The sequence below is a fragment of the Barbus barbus genome (genome assembly GCF_936440315.1).
Source record: "Barbus barbus genome assembly, chromosome: 15".
Lineage (NCBI taxonomy): Eukaryota > Metazoa > Chordata > Actinopteri > Cypriniformes > Cyprinidae > Barbus > Barbus barbus.
The window spans coordinates 30,359,526-30,382,532 of NC_136743.1; the positions used below are offsets into that span (position 1 = coordinate 30,359,526).

At 36.0% G+C, this 23,007-nt stretch overlaps 1 protein-coding gene across 2 annotated transcripts in view; it reads left to right on the forward strand.

The window, feature by feature from the left end:
• Positions 1-941: 941 nt before the first annotated feature.
• The window catches only part of adgrl2b.1 (adhesion G protein-coupled receptor L2b, tandem duplicate 1), a gene marked incomplete at its 5' end in the record, with an annotated part of 94,550 nt that continues 72,484 nt past the window's right edge, over positions 942-23,007 (forward strand). For both annotated transcript variants that reach the window (XM_079434785.1, XM_079434786.1), the window contains 3 exons: positions 942-1,017; positions 18,314-18,527; positions 22,397-22,506. In XM_079434785.1, the coding sequence (XP_079290911.1) occupies positions 942-1,017; positions 18,314-18,527; positions 22,397-22,506 (400 nt within the window). The remainder of the gene's footprint in view (positions 1,018-18,313; positions 18,528-22,396; positions 22,507-23,007) is intronic.

Consider the following 23,007-nt stretch of genomic DNA (forward strand, 5'->3'; position numbering starts at 1 on the left):
ACATTATTTGTTTTTCAGACATTCCTCTTTAAAAGAAGTGTCGTCTGTATGCAAAGTGACCCACATTCTGCCAGATTGAGATTGCGATATTTCTGTAACTGAACCAAACATTTTAAGACCCAAAATCTAAAAGGACATTAAGATAACTTTAATACTTCTTGAGCTACAGGCATCCAAACTTGAAAAGTGCTTTTTCCCGTTTTTGAACTGTCAGCATTGGCTTATAATGCAACAAAGATTGCTAAAGTCATCAGATTTTACTAACAGACCTACCAGTCTCTGTCTAAAAATAATCTAATGATGCTACAATCTTTCTGAAGTCATTTTTACACCCCTGCAGTTTGGCTCCGAATCTCAGGTGAAAATTGTCATTTTGACCCCTCCTCGACTACAAAATATTGGATTACTCAGTAAATATTAATTTATAACATTTAATATTTTGCCTTTCATCACTACACGTTTATCTTTAGAAAATTTGAGCCAGGGACCTCTGGTTGAGTTGACATGGAATTAATAACTCGTGTGACTTCAGATTCTGAGAGTTCATATGTGTAACATTTTTTAAATCGGATTGAGAAAATAGCCAGATTAAAGCATTTACATGCATTTTCCACCCTTTTGTTTGGATTTCAGATCTACGCCGCCACCTCCAATCAGAATCAGTTGTGGTCTTTTCAGTCATATTGAGCCATCAATCCGATTACAGACGTAGAGTCTTTTGAGCTTTTACAGCTTGATGTTGATGTGATATGATTTCTGTTTTGGTGATCCCATTTCACACCGCTAATTATTTAATCTTTAATGTGCTTTCAGATGGAGCATGAATGGTGAAAGGTGGAGAACAGCAGATTGCTGATGTCTGCGTGGCCTGCATACTGTCTAGATCCTCTTTACAATCTAAACCATTATCCAACATCTGGAGACGCTCTTGAATAACCAAAATGGCAACTTCACTGTGGAAATGTCCGCTGCTGCATGGACTTGTGTTAACTGTGATTTTGATACAGTCTTCAGAAGGTAAGACCATCTCTATAGAGACTATAGCCTGCTGTAATCATGTTGTACAACTGTGTTTAGTGAATATAGTGCACCTTCCAGCTAAACATGTTAATGGAGATTTGTTCAGATTAGTAGAGTCATCATTCAGCTCATGCCAGTTCAGATCAATAACAGTGTTTGAAATGTTGGTTTTAGTTTGCAAATTGAATATGTTCTGCCTTGATTCTGTTATTTCATAGTCCTGCATAGTCAATACTGAAATTGTAGACATGTCTGTTGAGCGCATGACCTCGAATGGCAATCAGAGTCGTTTAAGTTAGTCAGAATTCACTCAATACTCAAAACACCAGGGCCCATATTCATGAAAAATCTTAGTGCTAAGAGTTGCTATAACAAAATTCTAGGAAAATTCTTAGAAATGTGGGCGTTTCCTCTTAAAATTAAAGAAAATATCATAGTAAAGAAAAAAGTAATTCAGAAAGCTTTTTTTTTTTTTAAGAGACTTAAGAGTTTCTTTAGCAGTGGAGAAAATGGACGAAACATGAAGAAATGTGTTGCACACAATGCATGACAGTGACGTAATAAGATGCTACACATTAGATCGTGCAGGGATCATGTTTGGGATCATGTTAGTAAGGAATTATGCATAACTCAGATTCAGCCAATATCTCATTTTATTTTAGTTTAGCTGCCCCCTTTTCTCCCCATCATTTCCTGTTCTTCTTACTCTATTTTGCTTTACTATATTATGAATAAAACTGGCAAAGCCAAAAATGAACAGCTGTAGAATGCAATCTGTGTAGATGTTAGACCTGCAGTTGTGATTTTTCACTGGATTTGCTGATTTGACGAACTCTGAGAATGTGTTACATGTATTGTGCATCTTTTCCAATGGAGTGACAGTTCTCATAGTCCTGATGAGTCTGATTTGGTGAGGCTTATTGTGTGTGAGAAACCGTTTCATGCTGCGCTTGTCTTTTATTTTAGTGTTTGCTAGCTCATGCCTGAATCATGAATATGTGACACAGATATCATAAATTATCACTGCATTGCCATGGGAAAAGTGTCAAGCACACCAGAGATATGATTTATCCATCTTACACGGTTTCGCCTCAATTTCAGTCATCCATGAAACAAGCCATATCTCCAGCCACAAAAGCTGGCCAGAAATAATGTTTCTCAAAACAACACATATTTGCTTATATGATATGGATTTTAATGTAGGTCCTAATATATTAATTTACATTAATTGTCCAGAAATGTCTTGCAGGTCTTTCTAAATACTGGCAGTATTTTTAGCAGCTGAAATATTTTTTTTCCCTCCAAGAAGAGTTCAGAAGAGTTTTCTTTCCCTAAAATGAGCCACTTTGATCAGCTGACACATAATCAATTTTTATGTTTTGATTTTGGTTTATCTTTTATAACTTTGGGAATTGGGAGGTTTGGATCTGCACTCAGCTCTTTGTACGTCAATGTTTGTTCTCATCTGGCATTCATCTTCTAGCAGCGAGATGCATATTTCTGTGAGTTTCTTGTGTTCTGAATGACTTCTGGAAATATGAGATGCTTAAAAAAAAACTGCTTTTTTTTTTTTTTTTACAAACTTTTCAACCATTAACCTCAGCTGAGTTTGTGTTTGATTTTATCTGATGAGTACGTGAGCAGACACAATGCCACAATTAAGATCACAGCGTTTTACTAAAGTGAAGAGTAATCTAAAAGGGCCATGATGTGAGAAATCAAATTTTCCCACATTGTTTGATATGTAAGAGGTCTTTGTACCGTTAAAACATCCTGCACGCGTCATAGGTTAAATACGTGTACACACACACACACACACATACAAACAAAATGCATTTATATAACCAAGCTCCAAAAACATCTAATTTGTTACTCACTTTTTATAAATATGTTTACCAATCAAATATTCATAACATGCATAATTTATAAATAAATTCTAACTAAATTTTAGTTTTCTATTTTCCCAACTGTGGAAAGAGACAGACCTGTGTCAAAATGTGAGAATTAATTGTGACCATTGACCACAAAACTAAAGTAATAAGGGTCAATTTTTCAAAATTGAGATTTATAGATCATCTGACAGCTGAAAAAATAATCTCTCCATTGATGTATGGTTTGTTATGATCGGACAATATTTGTCTGAGACACAACTATTTGAATATCTGGGATCTGAGGGTGCAAAAAAAATCTAAATATTGAGAAAATCACCTTTAAAGTTGTTCAAATGAAGTTCTTAGCAATGCATATTACTAATCAAAAATTAAGTTTTGATGTATTTATGGTAGGAAATTTACAAAATATCTTCATGAAACACGATCTTTACTTAATATCCTAATGATTTTTGGCATAAAAATCAATAATTTTGACCCAGACAATGTATTGTTGGGTATCATTACAATTATACCCCAGAGACTTAAGACTGCTTTTGTGCTCCAGGGTCACAATTAAGATTTGTACCTCTTTCCCTGTCATTTTCTTGCAACTCGCATACAAAAGAGAGACAAGTCCCTGATGTGTGTTAAATGCATCATAACAGAGTTAATTCTGTTGTAGAATGTGTTTGTTCATGGCTATATTTATACTATTTATTATCTTTGACAAAAAAAGGATGGGTACATTGAAGTTTCTCAACTATGGTAGCAAAGGGGTGGAAAATTTTCTTTAAATATTTCCAAAAAATCCTGGAAAGTTTTTCCGAAATTTCTGGTTTGCAAAGTGGCAGAAGTCTTGATGCATTTGCAAAGTTTTGTTCCCTTGCTAAAAATTATGCAGAAATCGCTTGTAAATGTATTGAGAGCTAATTATATGCATCCCTAGTATGTTTTTATTTATTTATTTGATATAATTCTGCAGAATGGAAATGTGAGTTGATTTGATAATGATTCGTTCCATTAGTAGAGCTGTGGGCAAATGTGTATCTAAGCCGGTTGTCAGTAGCAGGGAGAGAGCACTAGTGAATGGATTCTGTTTTGAGTGGAAAGACATGAGGTTACTGCCAGTGAAGGCTAAAACTGTCACTTTTAAATCGACTTTCTGCAAAGTCAGACAGCGTTCCATATCGTTTTGAATAATTAGGGATCATTTTAAAAGTTTGCACATAATTTGGACAACTTATCGAAGTGACTCAGTTTAACTAGAGTAAGATTGAACGATTAGTTTTAAAGCCATCTCATTTCCTGGAACACGTCCAGTAATTGTAAATTCTTCCTCTGTGTTATGATGAGCCTTATTATAGATTACTGCTGTAATCCTTTGAGGATTATGAGTATATGATTCATTATGATTCAGCTCTCTGCTGGGAAAACCCACTTTACCAGGCCTGTGATGCAGGTGGCTGAAAGGTCATTTGGCCTATATAAGACATTAATCAGGATTATTTATGATTAATCAAAGGTTAAAAACCTTAGATGAATATTTAAGTATTCATCAGTACTAATACTGATGCTTCAACTAAATTGATTTTTAATTTATTTTAAATTTGGTTCAATTTCTGAGGGTCAAATGATTAATTATAGCCATTCGGCTTTTGAAAACCATAATATTTAATAGGTATAAAGTGCAAATTATTAGTGTTTTGGTTTATCATTTATGAACTTTTACAGAACATCACTTTTATAACAGATTTTAATTTAAATAAACTTTACAAATGTCACAAACTCCCAAAAATGTCACATCTAGCTTTTTTTGTTTTTTATTTTTTACTTTATTTAGAGAAGATAACTCTAGGTTGTGTCTCTGTCTGTCAAAACAAAGCTTATTTTATATATTAATTTTAATGCTAAGATCTCTAGTTTAAAACTCTTAAAGAGGTCATCGGATGCAAAATTCACTTTACAAGTTGTTTGAACAAAATGTGTGTGTACACATCCATCCTATAATGATAAAAATCCACCCAGTGTTTATAAATCCCTATTTTTCCCTTTCTCAAATCAGGCTGTTCTGAGGTTCCTGTCAGAATGATGCAGTTCTGTACAGGCTCCTCCCACCAGATTTGATATACAAGTCCATCTTACCTTAGACCCGCCCTGAGAGAGCTGAGAACTGTCTGCCTCCGGTGCAGGGGAAGACAAGGTGTCTCCAATTAAGTGATTGAGGTGTTTAGTTGTTGGATGTAATAATGAATATAGCAGTCATCAGTTACTCCCAACATCTGAGCCGCTAAGACGCAGAAGATTAACCTTACTTTCGCTTTGAAGTCAATGCACTGATCCTCGATCTACATAAATGCATCTGTGTTCGTGCGAATCATTCGTGATCCAACTTTATCTACAGAAGAAGTGAGAGATCTTTGAATATTCATTGATTATTATGGTGAATGTGAGATGGCTGACGCGGCAACGTATCTGGAGCTGTTGAATAGGGAATCTACACATATCTATGGTCTGCTTGTCACTCCATGGAAGAGAGGGGCGGAGTCAGCAGAGCTCATTAGCATTTAAAGCAACATGGACTAGATGAGCATGAAGACAAAGCTGATTTTGACAGGGTACAGGTGTTTTTTACACTACCACTGAGAAATTTTAACCACAGTATGTTACAGAAGAGGAGTGTCTATTTACACTAAGTGCAAATAGCCCGCTTTGTTGGCAAAAGCTATTCACACTAACTCCGCCCACCAACGTGTGATTGGGTTAGTCAACACAAAAAAATGACGCATCAGTTTCAGTGGTGTAGCTAGTAAGGCGCATGCTTTTTGACGCGATCGACACGAGTTCGAGCCCGCCTTTTTTTTCCGAACTTTTTTTCTCCCTTTTCAAATCTCATATCGCATCAGAAAGGCATTTATTTTCAATAAAAATGAAGGAAATAATCACAAAGTTCAAAATTAATGTATCGGATAGGGTTAGAGTAGGTTTATTATTGTTCCAATAAGGTGGCATCCATTTAATAATTGGAATTAAAACTGTAATTTACACTCAAAACGTTATTGCGTACAGTTTTATAATGTACTACAATACTGAGGTGCAGATAATTGCCACTATTTGCAATAAGTAGTATAAATAGCAGAAAATCTTGCTATTTTAACAGTGTAAATAGAATCTATAGCTATTTGCACTTAGTGTAAATATCATCATACCAACTTGTGTAAAATGGGCAACCAATGACCCCTTTAATATTAATATTTTTATGGGAGCATTGATCCACTCAATACAACATCATTAATGAAGATAGCAATACGTCTACATCTACATCAGTCCTAATTTCAGGGCAGTAGACAAAAAAAAAAACTATATATATAAATATATAAAATTCACTCAAATTACTGGATAATTTGAGTAATTACAAAGAAACTGCAAGTAACACATTGAATTAAACATGAAAATCTGAATTAAAGTTAAAATTTTGAAGTAAAAAGACAGAAATGTTTTTTTTTTTTTTTTTGTAAAATGCACTTCAATAATCTTTTATTTAAACTTTGAAAATATATTTTTTACAGTGTAATTCTTTGTCCGTGGAAGCAGAGATTTGTTTCAGATGATCTTGTGGCTATATGAACCTTCATTTGAGATTGTGAGGCCAGTGTTGGTCTGTTTTTATCGGTGTACATGACAGACGGAGGGAAATATCAGGAGCTGAATTCCAGCAAACCATTGCTGGACCTCAAACCATACAAACCGTAGCTCCTCCCTGGACAGTGTATTATATCACTGTAAGCTTCAGCAAAATCCTTTCCTGATTTCTGTGGCCCGATTCCTTGCGCACAGCTTGCGGTCCTTCTCTTGGCAGTCTTCAAAAGAGGCCCTTCCATATTTTTATATTCCAATATGACAGGCCAAACAATAAATGACTCAGGAGACATTCTGAAAGGAAACACTTTAGAGAAAAAGAGCAAATTGCTTAAAGTGTCTTAGATCATTGAGTGCCTAGCTTGTTTAACAACAGAGTAACAACAGATATCAGGACTAAACTATTTTAAATTGAATCAGGAAAAAAGGAAATGTAAATATAAGTGCTTTATTTACTGTTATAAGTACAACTACTGTTACAAGTATAACTACCAGTATTTTCAGTTAAAACCCACAGCTGAAACACGTCACATGAGGCATATACATAAAGAGCTGTTGTTGGTAGGAGAGTGTTCACGTCGTTTAGATTCGGAGAGTTTCTTCACGTTATTCATTTCCATCTAATCACTGCATTATGCATGAGGTCAGATAACAGCGCAAAATTCAAGTGTCATGAAATGAGTTTCAGCGCTGTTCATTCACCTCTGTTGTCCTTCACATCTCATAACATAATTTAGATTTGCAAAAAACAATCTGCAAATGCACAACCAATGATGGGTGAATCTAGATATGAACCCAATGCTGGTTTGTGTTAAATCAACCATTGCTGCTGGGTTAAAATGAACCCAAAATGGTGTGCAAGTTAAATCACTTTAATGCATGCATAATAACTACAGTAACAACACAGGCAACAGTAATAATCAAAAGGTTAAGATTAATCGATAATCTAGAACACCTCAAAATAGGCAAAAGTAGGCAAAAGTGAAAGCAGTGTGTGCATGTAATGGCGAAACAACAGTTAATCAACTTATACAGTTAAACAAAATAGCTTTTTTACAAGATTGTGGAGTAAATACTGAAATGCTCTTTCACACTGAGTGTAACACAATAAAGTGAAGCGAATCACAGACGAATGGTGCTTTCACACTGAACATGAAAACGATTGATTATTTTTCACGCCTGCATGACAGGTGGCGCTGACTATAAATGTATTTTACACTTGCACACCCACTGGTCAGCAGATCGGCCTATCCTTCTTGACCACTGAGAAGAAGAATCACTTAAATGTTGGTGCATAGAAACACAAAGCCAACGAAGCCAGGCCTGGTTCTACGGGGTGCTAAGCCTCAAAACTAAAAGAAAAAACACACTCAGTTGAGGCTGCAAAAATAGGATATTTGGCGAATTCTTCAGCACGTACTTCTGTTCGCGCTCTGTGGAACATCAGTGGTTTCTCTTTACAATGTGTATTTGCAGTGCTACGCAATGTACCCAATGCACTGATTTGCAAAAGCAGCACCTCCGGGAACGAGATCTAAAGCTCAATCTGATTGCACAGCTCATTTCATTAGCACACTGGTTCAAAAAAACAAAAAAACTTGCTTTGCCGCACCCAATGTGAATAGCTCTATAGGGATTTATTGTTTTGATTCAAGAACATCATTGCAGTGTAAATGTGCACCGATTAATCACACTTGGTGTGAAATGTCCTTCAGGACAAATTATTTCTTCCAACCAATGAAAATAGTTCCAGTACTGCCAAACCATCAGACTGAGTGACACCAAAAACACGCAGACTTGAAAGCCTGTAATAAACTCTGAAAGTTAGTGATAAACTGTGTATTATAGCAAATCGACAGGATTTTCCCCTCTTTGTTTAAAGCATTTTTAATCACTCCTTTCAAGCGCTGTTCCCGCTCACCTCTTGAGATGTTTTACAATTCATACTTAATTTACTGACATTCGTTTATATATCTAAAAAAAAAAATATATATAATTTGTTGATATTTGTAAGTATGGTCTATCAAAACTTATTTTGATTCATGATAGTTCTTAGTAAAATGTCTTCAATGATAAAGATACCTGTTGTCAAACACGTCCCTGACTGTTTTTCCATACTCGCATGTTTCTTCATCTCTATAGTCAGTGTGTTTCAGGTCTGGTGTGGATTAGTCACAGTCTGGAACCTGGTTTTGTCTGTCAGGATTTAGTTTTGCCCTTCAGTTCCTTAAGTAGCGCACTACTACTGCACTTATTTTTTTTGCACACTTTGTACATATGTAGTTGATCTACATTCATCTTGCGGAATCAACAAAATGTTAATAATTTGATCAAAAATAAGAGGGATTATACAAAATGTGTATTACTTTTTATTTAGTACTGTCCTGAATAGGAGATTTTACATATATACACACATACACTGAACAAAATTATAATCGCAACACTTTTGTTTTTGCCCCCATTTTTCATGAGCTGAACTCAAAGATTTAAGACTTTTTCTATGTACACAAAAGGCCTGTTTCTCTCACATATTGTTCACAAATCTGTCTAAATCTGTGTTAGTGAGCACTTCTCCTTTGCCGAGATGATCCATCCACCTCACAGGTGTGGCATATCAAGATGCTGATTAGACAGCATGATTATTGCACAGGTGTGCCTTAGGCTGGTCAAAATAAAAGGCCACTCTAAACTGTTTTATCATACAGCACAATGCCACAGATGTCGCAAGTTTTGAAGGAGCGTGCAATTGGCATGCTGACTGCAGGAATGTCCACCAGAGCTGTTGCTCGTGAATTGAATGTTCATTTCTCTACCATAAGCCGTCTCCAAATGCGTTTCAGAGAATTTGTGAGTACATCCAACCGGCCTCACAACCGCAGACCACGTGTAACCACACCAGCCCAGGACCTCCACATCTAGCATCTTCACCTCCAAGATCGTCTGAGACCAGCCATCCGGACAGCTGCTGCAACAATCTGTTTGCATAACCAAAGAATTTCTGCACAAACTGTCAGAAACAGTCTCAGGGAAGCTCATCTGCATGCTCGTCGTTCTCATCGGGGTTTTAACTTGACTGCATTTCGTCATCGTAACCGACTTGAGTGGGCAAATGCTCACATTCGATGGCGTCTGGCACTTTGGAGAGGTTTTCTCTTCATGGATGAATCTTGGTTTTCACTGTACAGGGCAGATGGCTGACAGCGTGTATGGCGTTGTGGGTGAGCGGTTTGCTGATGTCAACGTTGTGGATCGAGTGGCCCATGGTGGCGGTGGGGTTATGGTATGGGCAAGCGTATGTTATGGACAATGAACACAGGTGCATTTTATTGATGGCATTTTGAATGCACAGAGATACTGTGACGAGATTGACATTGTTGTGCCATTCATCCACGACCATCACCTCATGTTGCAGCATGATAATGCACGGCCCCATGTTGCAAGGATCTGTACACAATTCCTGGAAGCTGACAACATCCCAGTTCTTGCATGGCCAGCATACTCACCAGACATGTCAACCATTGAGCATGATTGGGATGCTCTGGATCGGCGTATACGACAGCGTGTTCCAGTTCCTGCCAATATCCAGCAACTTCGCACAGCCATTGAAGAGGAGTGGACAACCTGATCAACTCTATACGAAGGAGATGTTGCACTACGTGAGGAAAATGGTGGTTCAATCATTTGCTCTGCTTCATGGGAGTGGGCGGAGCTAAAGATCTCTTGGCACACTTCAACAAAAGCAAATACAGTCGATTCACAACCTCAGAGCTCATAACAGGTCTGTCTTTTAAGGTTTATCAGTTAATGTTAAAAATTAATTTGCCAGTGGAGAAAATTAGTTTAATTCTAAAACATGACTGGTGCGCTCTGTACTGTACCAGGTGAGCTAATGAGCAAGTTTACGTTCATAATCACAGATGAATCGCCTTCGATTATGAACGTGATATTGCGTAGCTTGTCAGTGAACTACGGCTCTGTGTATTAAATGCCGCTCCATCTGAAAGCACGTGAAGTAGATTTAATACTAATCACAGAACCGGCTTTACTGACAAGATGAGCATGACAATCGCATGCTTTTAATTGCCCCGTCCTAATACATATGGAGCTAGTTATGTGATGCCGACAACAAAACGTATTTGTTTACAAATACTGCACTATGGTGGAAGGGGTTTATGGTCATAACATAGTAATGTTCAATAATCTGTTCCTTTAACTGTAATTTATGTGTAAAGGAATTATAGTTGTTGGTGTTTTACTGACACTAATATTCACTTCATCTGAAAACTGTAGTGAATTTTAGTTACATTTTTGGAGTTCTGCAGACATGTAGGTAGAGGCAGGTTTTTCCAATGATAAACAATGTTAAAATAATGCAAATTAGAACCTCATGCATCTTCCCAGCTCAACAGAGGTCCACATTTCTATGCCGCTAGCATCACAAATCCAAGTGTTGGTGAAATTGCAAAAATACTGAATAATTCATTTAAAAAAAGTTTCATAAACACTTCCCATATGCCAGTTTTCAACTCTTATTTTGGACAGTCCTGACCCAAACTCATGCCTTCGATGTGAGTCACTGTGTTGGGCTTTTTTAGATGCTCACATAAACCGAGCAGTTTTTGATGATGCCACAAAATCATTGTGTGTAGTGTTTGGTAAACTGTTGTTTTTGCCTTGTGGTGCATTTTGGCACAAGTGCTTTCTATCTGATGGTAAGAATTCCTCGAACAACAGCGAAATTTAGAGGCTGAAGTGCTGAGAATATTTTTGTTTTTAAAAAGACAAACATCGCATTTTAAAAGAAGCTTAACCCCCTTCCAATACATCTGAAATCCTCTTGGAAAATACAGTACAACACCGTAAGCCCTGCATTACTCTGTGTATTGGATTATAGGCACTTGAGAGCAGTTTGCACATTTTCCTTTTCTTCTGAAGCTACTTGGCGTCCATTAATAAGGGAAGAAAATACAAGTAGGCTCAAGAAGTCCCTGCTGAGTCTACTGTGGGACTTCTCATACTTTTCTAAAGATGACACCATCCTTTTCTCCTCTCCACCCATTTTTCTGTCTGAGAAATCCCCCGTGGTGTCCGGGACACAATGGGGGCCGGTTGAGGGGGAGTGTGTTGGATTTGCATGCAGCTGTTTGCTGTTCTTAAAGCCACAAAGGCCAATCAAATTTGCATTAATGGAGAGTGACAGGCAGGAATCCTGCTGGAACCGGCCCTCACACTCACACGCTCGGAAGAGACGCTGCTTTTCTGCCTAAATGCTCACTGAGCGGGGATCTTTCCACAAGGAAAGTTAGAAATGATTGAAAATTTTAACAAAACTGGAAAAACAAACAAAAATGACCTGCTTGTTAATAGTCCAATGACGTGCAGGTATATATTTAATCTTATGTGTCACAAAAAAAAATAAAAAAATTGTATATATGTGTGTGTGTGTGTGTGTGTGTGTGTGCGTGCTCAAAATGAAAAAAACACCTTTTTTTTTTTTTTTTTTTTTTTTTTACTGTCCATTAAAATCTGTCGCATTTAAATTACGGTGTAGACAAACGAGTCAGATAGATGGTGATCTACCAAACAGCTCCATATAACAAACCACTGTAAAGACTAGATACCTTGGCAGCAATACGTAATCGTGAATAACCTTTTAAAGATTTTTTTTTCCTTTTTATAATGCAGATTATTCACCAAGCTGTCGCTTCTAGTTGGACGTGTGTGGACTCGAATGCTGTAGAATGATCAATCATAAAATCAGTAGCCTACTAACAGTTAGCAATTAAATCCATATCCTAAATTTTCTTGTAACCTGATAAAATCAATCCATGGCGATGAACGTCGTCAATCCACAAGCATTCTGAGCATTATCCTTGCTTGCTGGCGTTCACATAAATCCACAAGTCATTCTTTTAGGTTAGACTATTTCATTCAAGTCAATATAAAAGCAATTATGCTGTCTATCATTATTTTACGTTACTGAGCATAGCAAATAAATTGGTTGCAAAATGGTCACGTTTTAGCCTACTTTTAGTTTGCTTGTTATGGTAAAAAAAAAAAAAAACCATGAATAGTCGCATTACTATATGCAACAGTCTATATGAGATGGCCCATGATCACTAGATTTTATACAGGTGTTACTGTAACGATTTTGTAAATGGTGATCAGCAACTAAATATTGATAATGTGGAAGTTACTGCCTTTTGCCTTGGTGCGACTTCTCACTTTTTGCAGACAATGCAAAAGCAGAGTACAGTAACTTCAAAATAATATAAATGTATATATCGAACAAAATATATTTCAGTAGATTACATTTTATTTATTAATTTAATTATGTTAATGTATTGTATTTATAAAAACATCTCAGCTAAGACCTTTATTTTTTAAGTTTTTAAATCTAATTATAATAATGGAGACATGAATATATTACTGTTGTAACTTACAGGTGTACTGCTAAATAATAAAAAAAAAAATTGATAATTATAAAGATTATTTCACCAATGTTTATGCCTTAAGTTCTTTACTTTCAAATGATCAAGCCCTCGAACATTTAACATTTCAAATCCTCAAGCTTTTATTTTGGGGAATTTCTATAAACTTCTGTCCACAGAAATGTTGGAAATGATGCAAATGTGTAAATAATGCATAAATGCATAAACTCAGAGCGCATACAGAGATGGAGTCGGTGAGAAAAGTTTACTGCGAGCCAAGCTGCTTTGAGACCCTGAAACACTGGGGACAAAAATAAATAAATTATAGTCAAGAGGTCTTACCTGCAAATAAAATAAAATAAAATATAACTAATAAAAATAATATAAATAATACATAAAAAAATAATTGCAAGAGGTCTTACCTGCATAAATAAATAAATTCAAGTTCTGTTGAGCAGCATAAATGGGGTATATTGTGCAACGATATTGGCTATGCTGGCTTGAGCCCACAGCAAACACCAGGAAGATGCATAAGAGGAGCTACTTTTCCAGCCACTGACCAGAATTCCTGATAAAATTCCAAGTCAAGTGCAATGGAACAGGATCACAGCCAATTGCAATCCAGCTAGAACTGTTGCCATGGCGATGCATGGAACATTGCATTTAATGTATTATGTATGGCATTGGATTCCCCTTTAACATGAGTTAAGTTAAAAGAAAGCATGAGATAAAGAGGCACACGCTTTGGCAGGCTTGTTTAGGGTGACTGTTACTGCTTTCCCCTCTCCCTTCCCAGCTTTGATGTAAATCTCGACTGCTGCTGGCAGAAGGTGAGTTTGAAAAACTGCTGGTGTGAGGAAATGCATATCGACTCTAGCGAGCCAGTGAGTGGGGCAACATCTTTCAGACTCAACTCTCAACTCTGAAAGCTTGCTTACTTTGAGCTGTTCATCTGTGCATGTCTTTCCAAAGAACAACAAAAGTTCATTATCAAGATAAAGTCTGGTTCTCTGCCAGCGAAATGACACATGCATGCGGGATGATGTCCAAACTACAAAGGACACAATGAAGTCTGTCCCACATCGTTTTCCAGTAAGTATCGTCATTTCACTCGGAAATGCATCACATTAGTCAGGGATATTGAACAGTCGGCTGGTCATTTTGCGAAACAAACCCTGAGGCTTGAGTCTGAGCTCAATGTCTCGAGACCACCACAAAATTTACACTTAAATCAGCCAGCTTAGAAATGCCTTACTTATGGTTGTCTCTGCAAGTCATACTGGATACAATATAAATAAAATAAATAAATACATAGCCATAAATGCATAAATATTACACAAACACATTCTCTTAAAACTGCCCATTGAAATACCTCATGCGTAATATTCTTCTATATTTACAGTTGGGCATGTATTAGTTTTTCGTGAAGCAAAGTATAGGTGGATTTGCAGCATTAGTGAACATATATAATGTACAATAGAACAAGCTTCTCAAAGATATATCAATAATAATACAGAATGCTAAAATAAAATTTTTGGAAAAAATAAATTTTTCAAAATATCACTACATTTTTCTTCCATGTTTAAATTTAAGTGGTAAACCTCTGTTTGTTTGGCAAAAAAATTAAAATTGTTAATTTACATTTAAGAATAATTAAATTGGCAAAGATTATGCGTTCATTTGATTACCACAATTTTTTTTTAATAATAAATTTGGGTTATATCATGAAAAAAGGGAAAATTTCTGGTGAAAAAAACAAACAAACAAAAAAACTCATAGGGAACTGTTAATTTTCTAGTTTTAAAGTGCTAAAGTTTTATGAATTCAATTAATTAGACATTTTTTTTATTATTATTAACATTTAATTTTACCCTTCCAATGAAGTCCAGGAAACAAATGGAAGAAATAAAGTGAATTGGTTTACAACAATGTTGTTAGCATTTGTGCATTAGTTACGAACAATGAAAAATGCATCTAAAAATATTTATTAGTCTTAATGTTGATTCTAACATTTACCATCTGTTAATATTATTAAATGGGCCTCAGGTAAACTAAGAACAGTTGTATTTTTATGAACTAAGATTAACACGGATTAATAAATATTGTAATACATGTATTGGGCATTTTTAGTTATTACTTTAATGTTCAATGTATGCATCAACTAACCTTAATTAAAACTTATTGTAAAATGTTATCAACGATTTTCATATGACCCAGATTGTATTAGAAAATCTTACAACTTCAGCTCTGAGACACTTTATTTTTGTGCTTCAATAATATTAAATGTAACATCATGATGATAATGCTTAAAAAAGTAGAGTAAAAGCTGAGCATTCGGCTGGTTTGAGATGCAGTGCAGAGCGTGAGCTGGGTAATTAGTGCTGAGCTGCTGAATGAGTTTGGTAGTGCATGACTGAGTCGTGAGTGCATGGCATTATGAGAGAGTGGCGTGTTTTACTCCAGCAGTCTGAGAGAGGCTAACCGGGGAACAGAGCTGAAAACACCACTGGCAGCTATAGATCCTGACATCAAATGCTGCTGTGATCATTGAGTTTGCTCATGCTGTAGCTTTTCACTTGCTTTCGTCAAAAGTCAGAGAAATGCTGTTTGTTTGACACGCATGGACAGCAGGATGTTCTGAGGATGCACAGTGAAATTTAGCTACAACTGAAAACTTGCAGCAGTTTGATAATAACATATATATTAGTGCTGTTAAACGATTGCGATAAATCGCATCCAAAATAAGTTTGTTTACGTAATATGTGTGTACTGTGTATATTTATTATGCATATATAAATACACACGCATGCATGTATACATTTAAGAAAAATATGTAATGTGTATGTTAAATATATTTATATATTATATAAATGTATGCATGTAAACACTTAAATATTTTCAATATATATATACTGTATGAATGTGTATTAAACCATATCGATGTATTGTGTTTCTTTGAACTTTTTCCTTAAATTGTGAACTTTACCAACTTTACCAAGTTTACAGTTTGTGCAGTGTTGAGCATTGTGGCTTCACTAACTCGCCGGCTGATGAATGTGGATATGAGTGAGAAATGGAAATCCTGGACTGGATCCGGAGCAGTATGTTCAGTCCTCAGAGTCTCTGTCTGTGAAATCCAACTTTCTGTCTGAATCTCTCTATAAAATAAATAATAATACACTTCATACTGCAGGGATTTATGTTCTCTATTCATTTCCACTCACAAATACTTGAGTAAAGACATGCAGCGAAAGCTTTGAGTACTTAAATTTAAATGAATGCAGTGTGTGTCTGGTGGGTGTTCAGGGTTTGCTTTACATTTGAAGTATAAAAGCAGAGTGTGTGATGGGATGAATGCTGTGTATTATGGCACATTGACAGACAATTGACATTTGACACCTTGCATGCGCTGTGGCGTAATTCAGATACTGTACATCAGTGCATGCATTATAACAAGCACAGAAGACACTTTTTCATGAAAGTCTCTAGATGATACATGACTTCTGTGTTTGTCATAAAGCGTGCACTATGTAAGTTTTCTTCTGAAAGGGAAGCCCCTGCAAATTTTTACCTCCAAAAGAGGGTTTGTGTTTCTGCAAGCTGATAGGAAATCTGACCTCAAGTCTGTGGCAGCTCATTGAATCATACAGTAATGAGTAATTAAATTTGCCACACAGTTAGAGGACAGTCCCAATGTAATCCACAGCAAATTTGTCGTCTCTACCTCGAACCACCACCAAAACACCACTAATGGCTCATATTGCACACCCGTGTCTCTGCTTGCATATTTTAAACCATGTGGTCTAGAAACCTCATTGTGCAGAATAACAATATCTCAAAAATGGCACGGCAACAGAAAACGCCTCTTTATGTTTTGGTCAGTAATATCTACTTTGTCCTCCCACACTTCGCAAAGTTCCCTGCATTTTATGGAAATATGACCAACCATATGGTCATAACCATAGCTTCTGCATGGCAGGCTTTAATAGTCATATCTTATAGTATGATGGCTTTTTGCGAGGATGCAAAACAAATCAACATGTAAGTTTTATATGGGGAAAATCCTCAAATGTTGTCTCAGTTATTCGTCTGATGTGCATTAACAGCAGATATCAAACAACATTTCTCTATTTTTGTTGACTTGTTTATATGGTAAATTGTGAATTTGCTGCACCCAAAAGAAATATGCTGACCCTTCTACTTTATACAGGACTCGGGAAATCATGCTGATGCAATTTAAGAATAATATTATGACATTACTGCGGGAGATGTAGACATAATGCATGCTAAAAGTGCAGTCTGTAATTTTAGAAATGACACCAAACCAAGATCATGCAAGAAGGTAATGTCTAGTAGAGCAGATATCAAAATATCTGGGCTTGTAGTCAAAATGGAAGCCATTTGTTATTTATATTACAACTGATAAATATTCAAATACCCAGTAATTAATGCTTTTGTGGTTAAAAAGCACATTTCATGATTAAAAACAGACACACACACACACACACACACACACACACACGTGTATTTATATAGTAATCTTTTTTTTTATTTGGATAACATGCATTTTTATGTATGCATATATGTATATGGGTAGTTGACAAATAAAAATTGGACCGTGTCCTATGGTGTGACACAGTAAAATTGTAAAAACAAAAAACTTTAAATAACATGAAAAAAAAATATTTTAATTCCTAGAGTTACAAATAGACATGAGAGAGATTTATCTTCAATGTTAAGAGTTTTTTTTTTCCATCACACCATAGGACACATTGATGCGTCAACCACACACACACACACACACACACACACACGCGCGCGCACACACATACATATATATATACACACATACATACATACATACATATATATATATATATATATATATATATATATATATATATATATATATATATATATATATATATATATATATATATATACATATACATTTACTGATATAGTTTATTATTATTTAGTCATTTAGCAGACACTTTTATCCAAAGCGACTTGCATACAAAAGACAAATGCATACAACAAAATATCAAAACTTAACATTTAAATTAAATGAATTAAAATAAATAAATTTAATTTTATTTAACTTAGATAACATGCATTAATTTTATTGCAAATGAGATTTTAAAAGGATATGAACAAAACAGAAAGCAAGATTTGCAAAAGTGTCTGCCGATTCAAATAAGAGACCATTTTCACAACCATGGCACTCAAAGTCTTTCACAAGGACGCACTGTTTGTGGTGTTTCTGTGTTCAGTGTTGGTGGGGCATTAAAGCTGAAATCCTCTGACCTAACACCAGGAACGGCCTAATCTGTGATCTGCCTGTCTTTCCTCCAGCCTTCAGCCGTGCAGCGCTGCCGTTCGGTCTGGTGCGGAGGGAGCTGTCGTGTGAGGGTTACCCGATCGATCTGCGCTGCCCCGGGAGTGATGTCATCATGATCGAAACCGCCAACTACGGCCGCACAGACGACAAGATATGCGACGCCGACCCCTTCCAGATGGAAAACATTAATTGCTACCTCCCGGATGCCTATAAAATCGTATCTCAAAGGTAAAAGACTGTTTGCCAAGCATTGCCTGTAGTCCAAATGTGGATGCTATTTCCTCGCTTCCTTTTCGCTTGTAGATACTGAATTTCGCTCTGCAGATATCTTGTGCTTGTTCCTTTTAGTGTGCTGTTTCTGAGAAGCTGTACAGTTTAACATGCAAACTCAAGTTCAGATTCTTCCAGAGTTCTTTTATAAATAAACGCCACCTGTGTTAATTCGTCCAAACCTCATTAGGGTTTGACATTTTCCATTCTGTCTCTGTTAGTTTGGAATTTGAGGGAATACTCAAGACCTTCCTCAAAATGAACCATATGCTTTTGCTTTCAGGACGGCTTAAATGTGACGTTTAATTTCTTCTTTTGCACGAGGTGGTCATGTACTTGAAATGGCAGAGCCTGACAGTGGACCTGCGGTCCTGAGTAAATATCTGCTCTTTATATTAGTGGCTCTCTAAAGACATTCTTGCTTGAGTAAATGTGTGAACTCACACACAGACTGATGAGTATCTAAAGCTAAAGCATATCTAAAGCAAACCAGATATTGTGGCTACTTTGATAGTGCATTCAGTTCACATTTATTTGTGTAGTGCTTTTCACAATACATGTCGTTCAAAGGCAGCTGTACAGAAAATGAAAGTTTCTACATTACAGTTAATTCACCTACAAAGTACAGTTTTCCCAGCTCTGTTTAACACACTTTCACTACATTTAAATCCATGTCACAGAATTCTACAATTTTAATTGCCAACAATATTTTTAGGCCATGGATGTTTTTTTTTTTGACATTTGGCCGTTACTGGGTATTCGTGTTTCTAGGTTTCACATCATTGTATGTTTAAATGTGAGCTGTTAAAATAACAGGCTCGTCTCTTGGAGCGGATTGTTCCACCCAGTTTGTCCTGGACATAGTTTCTGGACTATATAACAGTAAGATTAACCATCGTGATGCATTCAGGTCTGTTTATTTTCCATGCATACTTTATAACGTAATTTTTCATGTAATTACTCAGTCATGTATTCAGTTATATTAAATGTTTAATCAGGAGAAAACCGTATCTCAAAAGCTAACAAACAGCAGTAGCATTTTCAAGTAACAGCGTATCGAAATTCTTTGAGAGAATAATAATAAAAAAAATTTACCATTCAGAAACGTTTTGTAAGAGCCATGTTTGCGGTTGACTCTCTTCATTACCGCTTTCTGGGTCTGATTCTGGCTCAAACTGATACGGCAATATTGACACCATTATTCACATTTGACCGGAGCACATGCACCTGTCGCCGGTAAAGGTAACGGGCGTGAAGTTTCCGGACAATGTGCAGTACGCAGTTTAGCCAATCACAACACACCGGCCCAACTAACCAATCAGAGCCCATTGCCTGTTTCTGAGGGCGTGGTTTCATAGAATCAGGAAGTCAACCGGTCGTTCAAATAACAGAGGAGAAAGCGGCTTACAATAAAAATAGAAATGTATGAAAAATAAGGCTTTTTTAACAAACGTTTTTAACACGTTATATTGCACCCCATAAACACAATCAAGCAAAGAAAAAAGGCAGTAAACCACCCCTTTAACTTATAAAAAAGTAAATGCCTTAATAACATTGACATTGAAAACTGACCCCCCCCCCCCCCCCCATACACACACACACATTAAATCATTGAGAAGGTGCTGTTTGGATACAATATAGGGTAAACGTACCTATTAAGCTCACCAAAATCTACATTGAGACTTTTTGAGTGCATAAGATATTGGTTTCAGTACAAGAATATTAATCTTAATTAAATGCAAATAGTCTGGCTGTGGTTAATGGGTACATTTCTGTACCCTGTAAGCACACCCCTGTTCCCATTAAGCTCACATCATGTTTTATTAAAAATTCTTGTCTATTTAAAAAAAAAAAAAAAAAAAATTTTAAAGAATACCTGAAAATTGTTTTATTTGAAGGTACAAAGTCAATCACAAATTAAACAAAAAGACAACACTAAGATCGAGCAACAAGGTATTCAGTTTGATCAGTTATATAAAGTGAAGTGTCATTTAAGCACACGGCAGCATCTAGACTAACTTAAGTGACAACCATCAGTTAATGTTTCAAGTCTGTTTATGGAGTATTTACATAGACGTTCAATGTGGAAGATCTTAAAGAGAGCACACTGAGCTTAATTGGAACAGCAATTTCATGTAATTTATTAAAATAAATAATCTAGGTCATGTATTAAATTCATACATATTTGTTAACAATATCTCTGAAATGATACTTTTTCTTATTGATGTCACACTGAAGCTGTGATTTTCATAGTAGTGCACCCTTTAAAGCTCACCTTAAAATATTACAGCACTGTAACACCACAGACCAGCAAGAAACTGTCAATTTATAATATTATGGATGTAAAAGCCAGTAATGCCTGTGGAGTAATATGTTAGCGTAGCACACAATCTTATCCTGAACTGTGTTCTGTAGCATCTGGGCTGTCTTGCTAAAACTATCTTTAGGATCTAATGTAATTATTTCCCACATCCAAGTTCCAGGTTATAATATGCAAAAGTCTAAATATTTAATCTCTTAATTTTACAATAAGTAGTGAAACTTCCCCAAATTAAAGGCTTAAACATATTAAAAATGCACATTGAAGGAGCTCCTCTTTTGGTGAAAGTTTTTAGACAATTTTCCAAATGGCTGCCAGACAGAGTGAACACATGGAGACCCATATCTTATATCATATTTTAACTTGAAAATCACTATACAAGCTAGTCATCATCATAAAAAACTGTCTATATTCATAAAGAAGCTCAGAGACTCTCTGCTAGTGGCCTTTCTCCTCACAAAGCTCAAGATCCAGCACAGTTTTAGCATTGCTAGAATTTAAAATGGGTTAAAGATTTCAATACAATCATTTCAGTCAAATACAGTTTATGCAATATGTCAAACTTTTAACCTGCATGGGAGAAGTGATACAGCCAGCAGCTACAGTTTAAAAGAAGCCCAATTCCACGGTAAAACCACAGACTTGGCAACCCTGGTGCTAACCCTGCTCTGGAGCTACAGTGTCAGGGTTTAAAGAGACAATAACCCAAGGTTAAACACAGTGTGAAAAGCCCAAAAACTGGAAGCCAACTATCCATTATTCAGCTGCCAGGGCTTCAGCTGGCAATGCTACTCATTCAGTCATTCTGAGTTAACTAGCAGAAAACAGCATGGCATTACTTCAGCCAAAAATACAAGTCTTCATTTACTGTTACCTATGAACGGCACAGAGTAAATTCTCAAGTTGTATTTATATTCAATGCTGGGGGATTTGAAAGTCCTTTAGGGTTTTCTGCACTTTTTTTCTTTTCTGTTTTATATTCCCCGTCATAATAACTTGCAGTTGGCCTTGAGTTAGAATTAATGATTTTTTCTTAATTAATAATTTTTTCCTGGTTTGCCTAAAGACAAAGTGTCTTGTGGTTAACATGAAGATGTGTAAGCATGCATTAACACAGCAGCACTCAGTGCATGCAGAACATGATGCAAGGAAGGTGCAATTAACAAAAGTGATACAAGACGTCTTCATGCAGAAGCAAATATTCATAAGCTCGATGGACACATAACTAATGTAGCAGTGTGGAAGTCATGTAAGGTGCTAATGTGAAGTTAAAACTGTGTCGAAGAAGATATTTTGAAGAATATGTGTATGCAGAGTTATTGGTCCTGACTGACTTCCATGGTATGAAAAAAACCCCCAATGAATTCAATGGGAACCAGAAAGTGTTTTTAAAATATCTTCAAAACAGTAAATGATGACTGAATTTACATTTTTGGGTAACTATCGCTATAAGTGAACACTTCTCTGAGAAGTTTAGCCCATTAATTGATTTCATTGAATGTTTCAGGTGTAACAATCGGACGCAGTGTGTTGTCATCACTGGCTCGGACGTCTTTCCAGATCCGTGTCCTGGGACATACAAATATCTTGAGGTCCAGTATGAATGTGTGCCATACAGTAAGTGATCTTACAAATATTCTGAAATACAGCACATGATACCAACAAATAATAACTATTTTATCTTGTTTATTTTACTGTATTTTGTTTTTTTGAAATTCTGAAATGTATTCTGAAAAACGACCCTAAAACTTCATCTGTATGTGGGTCAAAGATGGTACATCCTATTTTGGTTTTTACAAAAGGGATTTTATATACATAAAAGCATATTGAATGCTAGTAAAGTGTCTACTTTTGTGTTTTGAATAAATTTTTTTTGCTATATAAACTACTGTGGCACTGACAGTTTTGTGGTGTCTTCGGTAAATCATGGAAAAAATGTGTGATAGTCTATTAAAACTGAATAAATAAATACATAAAAATAATGCTATATTAAACTTTGATTGTTTTGATGCCCGTTTTCATCTTTGACCCATGTTTTGATGTTGAATAAGTAATAATACCCCACACATAATATACCGCTTCAAACAGACATAGTAAGCTTACTAACAGCTTGAGTGT